The 10,393-nt window shown below is 36.8% G+C and overlaps 1 protein-coding gene across 2 annotated transcripts; it reads left to right on the top strand.

Annotated features, from left to right (window-relative positions):
• The first annotated feature begins 4,009 nt into the window (after nt 1-4,009).
• LOC129239441 (uncharacterized) lies at nt 4,010-5,104 on the top strand. 2 transcript variants are annotated; one of them, XM_054874926.1, is made up of 2 exons: nt 4,010-4,597; nt 4,694-5,104. In XM_054874926.1, the coding sequence occupies exons 1-2, from the start codon at nt 4,147-4,149 to the stop codon at nt 4,852-4,854; spliced, it is 612 nt and encodes a 203-aa protein (XP_054730901.1). In that variant the 5' UTR covers nt 4,010-4,146; the 3' UTR covers nt 4,855-5,104. The 2 variants fall into 2 exon arrangements, with proteins under 2 accessions (XP_054730901.1, XP_054730900.1); XM_054874925.1 differs by having other exon boundaries at nt 4,011-5,104.
• The last annotated feature ends 5,289 nt before the right edge of the window (nt 5,105-10,393 follow it).

The following is a 10,393-nucleotide window of genomic DNA, read 5'->3' as shown; positions in this document are numbered from 1 at the left end:
GGATTTTGTTGTATCCTGATGCAATCACCAATAGTCTGTTCATACAAGTAGCAGCATCACAATCGCTTGCGGTAAGCGTAGAGTGGAGCGTAAACGGTGAAAAACTCATCAGGCACAAAAAAGGAAAACAAATTTTTATTACAAGATTTGAGCGCGCGTGCTATTAAAAATGCATAAATAAGTAGGTAAAGAGATACATGTATACCTATTTGTGTATGCATGTATGTTTTTGCTGGTCATGGGACACTATCACAGCAAAGATTTTATCGTTAGGGCTAACAAAGTATGTATGTATTTCCTCATCACCAAAACGAAGAAGGTGAGGGAAGTTGCGCACACGGATGGGAAGTTATTTTATGTTTTTATAGGCTTTATTCTATTTTCAATCAATAGTAATATATCGATACAATATGTGGTGATAGTAAAATTCATGAAAAAACGTAAATGCATTGTATTATTATTTTGAGATTAGCGGAGCGTTTAAAGTTAAAATATCTGAAATAGCATTCGACTATAAATTGTCGGCAGCATTTCTTGTGAAATCCCCACTCGTTTGCATCCATTCACTCTCAGTCTTAGAACAACAAATGTGTTAGTGACAAGTGTTGTAGTGTTTCATGGGATAAGCGCATGTCGTCTGATGCGTCATTTTACTTGTGTCTATCACTATGCTGTCCGTTGGTCATCAACAGTGGTAATGCTGGCCGACAAGCGCGGCTAAAATTTTTATTACACTGAACGTCATCAGTTAAGCGCATACTTTCCAGAAGTGTCTTACATGTTGACTGTACAATTCTTTCGAAATAATATATGTTATAAATTTGTGAAAACGTGGCGTATACGCAACATATTTGCTGGTGCGTCATCAGTTGGCCCTCATTACTGGAGCGGACATTGAAAGCCTGACAATTAAAAACCTTATGGTTTTTAACACTTTTTCGAGTCGAATACATTATTAACTTCCATAACTTCCTAAGCACCAAAAATTTGTCTGACACTCATATTTTGACAAATATTTGGAGGTTAGGAGTATCTGGACCAAGTAAATTAATGAAAAAATGTGTTACTTGAACATAGAAAATTCTTTATTATAGCTATTTTCTTATGCCAGTTTTTTCAGAAATTCATAACATAGTCAAACAAAAACCATATTCGGGCTTTTCGTTTCTATAAACAATCCTATGCCAACTTTAAAACTCTAAATATTATTATGATAAATGTTATGTTAAATAACTTTAAAGTTTTCTCCAGAAACTTTTCTTCGGGCACACATACAAATATGTTGGCATGGGAAAGCACTTTAATGTAACATATGAGCCATTCCATGCCAAGTGATCTAAACGTTTTGGACATGGCTTTCAATTCTTCTGAAAATTGATTTATTTGTAGGCTTGAATATAATAAGAAGTAAAATGATAGTATTTTGAAAAAAATGTAATAATTTTGGGATTTGTTCAATGTTGAAAATTTTGGTTCAAAGTCTTCAAAACTTTTCAAAGTCAAATATATATATTTTTTTTTATTATTTTTTTTCTTTTTTTGTTAAATGAATAAAATATTCTTTAAAAAAAAATGTTTAGAAAAAAAATTCTTGAAGAAAACTTGTTTTGTCATTTGTGAAAAACAACCCACTAAAATATTTTTCTTCGTTTTTTCATTTCTAGCTTTCAGTAATCCCTGAAAGCAGCATATTGTGATTCGAGACATATGCAAAAACGTGCAGTGAGCCTAGGCATGAAATGTCTGCCTCCACCCCGCTTACTAATTCTCGATACTACATCCAATGCTCAGCTTTGGCCCACGAAAACGACTTTATGTCAATTAAATTGAATGCAATTTGTTTGTTATCTCGTCTAACTCGGCCGATGTTATATGATGGCACGTGGCTTTCTGAAAAGCCGTTGAGCGTTCAAACCAGCATCCTTACGGGGGTAGTATGGTATTTTTTTTTTTCATTTTTTTTTTTTTTTTAATTATTCTATAACATCTTAAGGTTATTGTGTGAAAGTTTGAAGTGCATTAGAGTAAAATTGACAAAGACACAAAGGATTAAGTATCTACCTCTCCAACCGGATTTCACGCTGCCGAAAATCTTTAAACGCGTTTTTCTCACACTTGCCTTTTTTACGGTCGGTGTCCACTGTAGATTCATATCTACTGCACCGATTCTTTTCAAATTTGGTTTTTTTGTTTCTTTACTTTATTCACGAGGTAATGACGTCGAGTTTTTTTTTTTTAAATTTTGTCAGATTTTAAAACAACAAAGTTTTCAAGTTTTTTTTATGAAAAATCGGTGTTTTGACTTCAAAGCGCTTTAAAAAATTAAAAAAAAAAAAAAAAAAAAATTCGACGTTGTTACCTGCGAAACTTTATTAGCTGATGAAATCAATTTGGTTTTTTGATTTTAGTTGATCCAGTAATGAGTTCTGAGGGACACCGCAATAAAACTTTTTTATGAGACGTCCGCGAAGATTCGCTGCCACCAACGCATTTCTTCATAAAAATCAATGAAAATTTCACACAATATTCTTTAAATATGACTTTATAATGAAGTAATTTTAAAATTTTGAATAAATCAACTATGTCGACAAAAAAAATTTTGAAAAATATGCTTGTTTTACACCGAATTAACCATACTACCCCCTTAAGCTTTTCACCGATTTCATATTATTTTTGCTGAAAACGTTTCTATGAATTCACTTCTATTGTCCTCAGCTCTATTAGTTCAAACTAGTTTGCCCTTGGGCTTGGCTAGTTTTTGATTTTTTCAAAAAAAAACCTCTCTTTACAGACTCGTCGAGTGGCATTTTTGAACAAATTTGCTGGATACCAAATTTTTAATTTTGCGTACCCAATATTTATTTTCCATATTTTCCTTGTCTCCTAGAAGGTCTCTATGCATTTTGTTAGTTCGGCTTTTAATGGAACTTAACCCCCTTCCGTCAGTTTACCGATGCATCGAGTACTTTCGTGGGGGCGATTTGAGCACAAAGCTGTTAGGAAGAAGGGATATCATGAATCACTCCATTATATCTTAGTCCTTATGGACCTCTCATTTTCGATATTACTATGCTGTAAATCTACCTACTTGACCACGTGAGCCCATTTTTTGGTGGGAATTTAACATTGCTCCAATCATCCACCAATGGTTCACTAAATTTTGGGGTGATCGCATCAGCACAAGTGACGCCGAATTGAGGCCACCTCACCAAAAATAGTAACTTAAAACCATATTGGATGAACGGCGAGTGAACTTGAGCAAATTTGACTACGGGTGGCTAATCAATCAATTGCATTAATTACCTTTAAAAGGGTAGAACAATAATCAGCACACATTATGCAGAGCTGATCGCAGTGGACAAAGTATACCACTATTTCACCAAGGCAGTGCAGTCTGCAGTCGCAATAAGGAATTTTCATTAATTACATTACAAATTCTTTTTTTATCCGGAAAAATCTTTAGAAGAAGCATTCAACACTCTAAAGGTGCTGGCCCAATGCCCGGAATAGAAATTCATTACCTTTATTCCAGCACTACCAATGATCCTCATAATTTTGATTTAGTTTTAGTTGTATTATATACTATTAAGTTTCTAATGATTGAAACTAGAAATGCTTTGATTGAAACGTTCATGTTACTGGCTGACACTGCTAACATTTCATCAGCATAAATTATTTTGAAACATGTTTTATGCCTGAAAAGAAATGAAGTCTCGTTTGGTGCCACAATCACTCAATATACCGCTTCACACTGCACTGGTTCTTCTACAGCATTTTGCTAAAAAATCAACAAATCTACAAATTCCTCGAGCTATTTATGTAATTTGCCAAGCCATAAATCGATTTCACACCCATTTTTTTCGGTACGTTTACAACTTAGCGTAACATGCAAAGAACCTTCTACACACACAATAACTCCCCTAATATGCGTAGTTCATCCTTGTGTGCGTAATTATGAACGACTGCATGTAATATATGTACATCTGTTTCATTCCTCAGCACGCGCACTCTACTTAACCTCAGATAGAAACTTCAGATAATTTTTTCAATAAAATGTCTAATATAAGCAAAGTTTTAGTGCGAAAATAAACAAAAAAATATCAAAATTTAAAATTAAAAAAGCGCACCCTCTAGTCCACTATCAACATGGCAAAGGCAGGCAAGAAAGGCAAGGATAAAAGAGCTTCTACTGAAAGTGAAAAAAAGGGTAAAAAGGGCCGCAAAAGCAGCACTCTTTCTGACACCTCAGCGGGGAAGGGCAAAAAAGGCAAAGGCAAGAGGAAAAGCAAAGGAAAAACGTCTGTGATTGACACTACAACTGCGGTTCAAGCTCAGCCAGAGGTACCATCGACACCATCGCCACCTCCAGAACCTAAATGCAATGACCAGCAGCGTGCCGACGAACCATGCCGTTACACAGAGGATGCTTGCTGTAAGGGGGCCATTGCATGCCGGCCAAATCATTATCCAGGCATTTTGGAAGAGCCCGAACGCATGGCCGTTGTCGGCTCAGAGAGCGGCAGCTACGAAAGTCTATGTAAATTGGTGCGCGCTGGTATGCGCTGTGCCGATCGCATTTTCATCATGACACCTTGGGGTAATTACGTGATTTTTCGCGCACACGATGAGGAGAATAAAATCTATTTCATTTACGATGGTTGCACATGCAACGTGAATCGCTTTCGGTATTTAGATTTGCGCGAGGGTACAGCTGGACTTCTCTATTTTGATTGCGTGCATGCATTAATTACTTATATGTTGGACTCGAAGAAGCAACGGATGTCCTTGAAGCGCATAAGACGCAGTGTCATCGATGACATCTGCAAGGAGTTTTGTGAATTCGGACCTAAATAAGCAAAATATTTGCTATTTCAAACGAAAAAACCAAACGAATTGAGTGAAATGAGAGACACATGGCCAGAAAAGGGCCCTAAGCAAATTTTTGGAATATTGTTTGGAAACGGTTTTTTAATTACTATTTAATAGTACAAGTACATATATGTAATTATTTAGGCACTAACAGTAATGCCTGCTAAACTGGAGATCTTATTTTACATGCTATATCAACAGAATATAAAGAACGTATACCAAACGCTTTTTTAAACATCTTTCTTTCATTAATTTTCACTGCACCTCAGGCCTCTTATGAATAACACCGTCCGTTAGCTTGTTAATCTCGAAATCTTGAATAGCAAAACTGCCTTTCTCACATGCTGTTTTGTAATTAACATCGCAAATGAAATTATTGGCTACCCATCTCTTGTCGAAAGTTTACATTTCAATGTTCTGACTCGCAGCTTCAGATACTTTTAAATATATTGGGTATGGGAATAAGTTTCCGTCTTTTCTTAGCCAAAGTTACGAGTTATTTAAACAATTAAATAATACATGATATTGCGTGAAGTATGTGCCATTGGAAGCTACAAATTTACTCCATCTTTCAGGCGGCATACGGATTCCTCTGACGAAAAATACGAGTTCTCTTGACTTGCTTGATCCATTTACTGAGCCAGTTTGCGATTTTCTCGAAAGAAGTGAGCCGCTCTCCAATAAGGGCTGATTGTAAAAATCGGAACAGACGGTAATCCGAAGGTGCATTGTCTGGGGAATACTTCCCAATTCAGTCCCTCTAAATATTTCTCGGCCGATTTATCAACGTGTGGCCTGGCGTTGTCATGCAGCAAAATCAGTTTGTCATATCTACAGTCCATTCTGACCGCTTTTCTTTGGGATCTCAATTTAAACGTATTAGCTGCAGTTGTTAACGTTCGACAGTTATAGTTTCAGATGGTTTAAGGAATTCATAATAGATAACACCCTTCTGATATCACCAGATGCACAACATAACCTTTGCAGCATGAACATTTTTTTTCGCTGTCAATGACCTGGTTCACCTATCAGCCTCCAACATTTTCGACGCTTAGGGCTATCATAATAGATCCAGTGACGATGCGATGCAGAAAACTTTTTCTTTTCTGCCGTTCAAAAAGCATCTCACACGTCACCAAACGTCTCTCGATAGCCCTTTTCTGTAATTGATGTGGCACCCAGATACCTGTTTTCCAGACCATTCGCATCGTGTGCAAACGTTTATCTTTATACATATCATCAAGAGTTCGACGGTACATCCAATAATTGTTGTAGTTGAGTATCTTCGAATTTTTAGGGGCACCGATCTTTATTACTCACGACGAAATTGCCTCTTTGGAAACGTCGAAACCACTCTTTACAAGTTGTATTTGATGGAGAGTGATTATCGTAAATATCGATCAATATGCAACACGTTTCAGCTGCAATTTTCTTTAAAAGGTAATAATCAAACAAGACTTCCCGCAAATGTTTAATTTTTCGGGATGAGCCTAGACATTTTTGACGGCACATAAAAAAGGATCTTCACGCTTCAAACGAATGGGAACTACTGCGATCGAGACCTCACATATACACCTTCAAATCACCAGTATATTACATGAGCGAACACAAAAATAGTATAAGCAGTGACACCTCCTTTACGAGGGCGGACACTTTTTCCTTTATGTCTTTACACTATGTAATACTTTATGTCTCTACACTATGTAATAAGAAGGTCCCTATTACGTATTTACCTTTTTTTATTTATTTCAGATTCCCGTCCATGGGGATGATCTACTGGCCAAATCTTGTTTGGATGAGCAGAATAGGTTTGTCTAGGTTACGATGGTTGTCATTGTGGCCCATTCATTGTTTACTTGCGTGATGTAGACCGACCTGAGCCAGAGCTTACTTGAGGATAAAGGGATGCTGCCCATAGTGCACGATGCAATTTTCAGGAATGCCTCTGTACCCAAGATGATGAGAATACCTTTCTGGGTCGGATATAATAAGAATGGGCCAACTACATCTCCGAGATATCAAACAAGCTGGAGCCCAGATAATATTCATGAATAGTCAAGCTGCTATAAAGTGGTAAATTCAATCATCATAACTTTCAAACTTGTACTATAATGCAGTGTATAGAGGAACTAAACTCGCTCAATCAATGGGTTAATGTCACTCTAGTGTGGGCTTCAGGCTTGTACAGACGTTTTAGCAGGTAGAGTCAGATTCGTCATGCGGCCACTCTCAAAACTGTAAACTCAATTATTTCAAAACTACTTTTTTCGGCCTGGTGTTGTCAAAAAAAAAAAAACTATTCAACCGAATCGTCTGAAATTTTAAATTTTGTTCACAACATCAATGGCAATCGCCCGTACTAGAATCATATTATTATTTCAATTATTTCGTTTTTTTTTTTTGATTAAAAAACTGAAAAAAACCCGATTTTTAGAGTGTCAAATTCGAAACCGCGCCATTTTATCAGAGTTTTTTTTCTTTTACTCTACTCATACCCATTAATAATTTTTTTGGTTTTTGTGTTTCAGATAAATATAAGAACCAAAATGCACAACACCGTTCAGGTCCAGTTTTTAACTTCAGCGCCATTTTTATAATTATTAAAATTAAAAAGAGATTTTTAGTTTTTCATTTTTATATGTAAAAGATGTAATTATGGGTTTTTTTTTTATTTAAAAAAAATCCTGAAAATACCCAACATTTTCGGGCTCTAGACTACCGGGACCCGTTAAGTTCGATCAAAGTGGAGCCAGTAGAAGTTCCCTTCAGCCAGATTAAGGCTTAAGGAAGACATGGCCTGACTATAACGCATCAAAGACCAAATAATATGCTTGATTACGTTTTTTCTCACATTTCAAGACTAATCGCAGTTCTCCCAGGCCATTGAAAGTTAAGGGAGCATATAGCGAGGTTCAACAAACTAACCATCTCTTTCACGCCTGCTTGACGAGAAGATGCACCACTATCACAGAAAATGAGAATCACTTAATTATCTCTTTCATTTTGGAAGTTAACCTTTTCGTCAATGTTTCTTTTCCTTGTAGTTCCATCTAGCTTTAAAACTCATACATTGATTTGACTTTATGATCCAATCACTTACTTTACTTAGATAGAAAGAACGATAAATATCTATAGAATATTTTAGTTATCGTTTCCATTTTGTAGGAGCATTGTGATCTAGAAAATCTTTGCATACGGATATTTGTGTCCCTAACTTTAAATACCAATTCATCTTTTTTTTCCTTGATCACTCCTCTCGGGAGCATAGTGCCTCGACAAGACTTGTCTTGCGTTGGTTTCGTTAATCTATGTATTTGATTTCTGACAGAGTAGGTGATTAACCTGCCGCTGCCAGTCCTAAGTGGTGGAAATGCCCACCTGTCGTTGCTTAAGAAAAACGCCTTCTTAGTGCTTGGAGCGCCATCTGTGTTTTACATTTGTCTGGCAGAAGGATCGCACAGATGGTTTAGGACTTCGCTAAATTTCGTGTGTCTGCGCTATTACCGCGGTTGCTCGCTTGCTCTTGCTGACGCCACTGATGCAATGTGTAACTGTTTGTTGTTTTACTTGTTTTAGCAGCCGCAATGCAAATAATGCGCTGACTATTGTGCGGGAGTAAGGATGGAAAGGATAAGTTTTTGGGCTCGAAATTTTCTTTTTTTTTTGTGTTTTTGAAACAGGGAAAGTAGGTAAATTTGGAAAAGTGCTTTATGTGGGATTCGAACCCACAACCTCTGGGATGGCAGGCTAGTTCACTTACGCTACACTACCGAGGTTCGCAATCTTTAGACTCCTTGGCAGACACATTTCTAGCAGCCATAGGATAAGTTGCAACTTTCTTCAAAAACAAAAATTTATTTGTATGAATATACATAGAACCAGTTCCAGGCAAGGCCGGCCATTGACATAAAATGTATTCATTTAGCTTGTTATCCTCCAGGCATTCTGTCTCAGTTACCAGACACATCCCATGCAGATGTAAAGACTGTCGATTATGACTACTATTGATACTTGTAAGCAATCTTTTGTCGAGTCTACAAACTGGCTTGCGTTCTTCTTCTAAAGAGGTAAATACACTTTTTTCTTTGGCCAATGCATTCCAGTGACCACTGCCTGGTGTAGTTTTGGAATACGAAATTTTAAATTAGATTGAGCTCATGTTGCAGCGATGGGAATTGGTCATCAGGGTATGCGATCATGGTTTTAGTGTTTGCAAAAAGACTACTTAAGAGTAGATTAACTCATGAAGCTGCCATTTTGTTACACTACTAATGAATAAAACCTCAATTCCACGCCTATTGTAGTAGCCTTTTGCTTCATAGGACTTTGGCTCTCGAATAAATTTACTCAGCTCATTTATTGTGGAGCTCGTTAATTGCCTATTGTGATAAACCTGCTTACTGCCATAGCACCATACTTTACAAGCGTTCTTTGCCTTAAGGATTCTGGGCCTAACCAATTTCTTCGCCATCAAACAAGTGCCGATTACGCCAGGCTTTACAATCGGATGGTGAATATCTTGCGGCAATCACGCAGCTAAATATGCGCAATTTAAAGCCTTATTTTTAGCTGCTTTTTTACGACACAAACATACATAAATGAGCTTAAGTAGGGAACACTTGAAACAATTGATGAATATGAGTTATCGCTGGTACTATAGCCTAAAAAATTTCGTCAGAAGGACCAAAGCCAACTGGCGACCATTTTGCGGGTATTGTACTTATTATGCGTCTAATTACAATATATGACAATACAAAACAAATATGAATACTTTTCAAATAATAAAAATTGTTTTTTGAGACTTTTTTTAAATTGAATTTTTTTAGCATTACAACCTCTTTGAAATTTTTCGTGAATTAAAACTAAGATTGATTGTTGATTGCAGGCATCATTACTATCGTCCGTTTATGCTTTAAAGCAATATCTCAACATCAGTACTGCTGAAACAATGTTGATAGAAGTGATTTGAGAATCCTCTTAAAAATATCCCATCATTATTTATTTTGAAGTAATAATAAATTTTGCAAATTCATATTCAGTGATTGTTTGCTACTGTGACTAAACACTGAACAAAAAAAAACTACGTAATTCGACTGAATAAACAACAAAAAAAGCAGCGATCAACAGACGAGTAACACTTGCCACATTGTCACACGACGCCTTGGCAGCTGCCAAACGGACGCGCTAACAACTTGGCTAAATAAATTGCCAAAAGAAATATGAGTACTCAGAAGATTTTACATAAATACTTACCCACACCAACGCACATGTGCAGATGCCTCAAGTGTATAGATGTGCATTAGTGTTACTGTGACCACTTGACAGCAGCGCAGTGCGTGCAGTCGCACTTAAGTACGCGACAAAGTGATGCTTCAGCTGCAATTTGCGGATTTGTGAAAAAGTTTTTTCACATCATCATCATCACTCAAGCAAATGCAAATGCAATGGACCTGGACAAGAGAGAGTGTGCTGCAACAGTAGCCAGCTGCAGCATTTGTTTCACGTCTGCTGTCAAGTGGTTGCA

Source organism: Anastrepha obliqua, chromosome 2 (genome assembly GCF_027943255.1).
Source record: "Anastrepha obliqua isolate idAnaObli1 chromosome 2, idAnaObli1_1.0, whole genome shotgun sequence".
Classification (NCBI taxonomy): domain Eukaryota; kingdom Metazoa; phylum Arthropoda; class Insecta; order Diptera; family Tephritidae; genus Anastrepha; species Anastrepha obliqua.
This window is presented reverse-complemented; position numbering and strand designations above follow the sequence as displayed.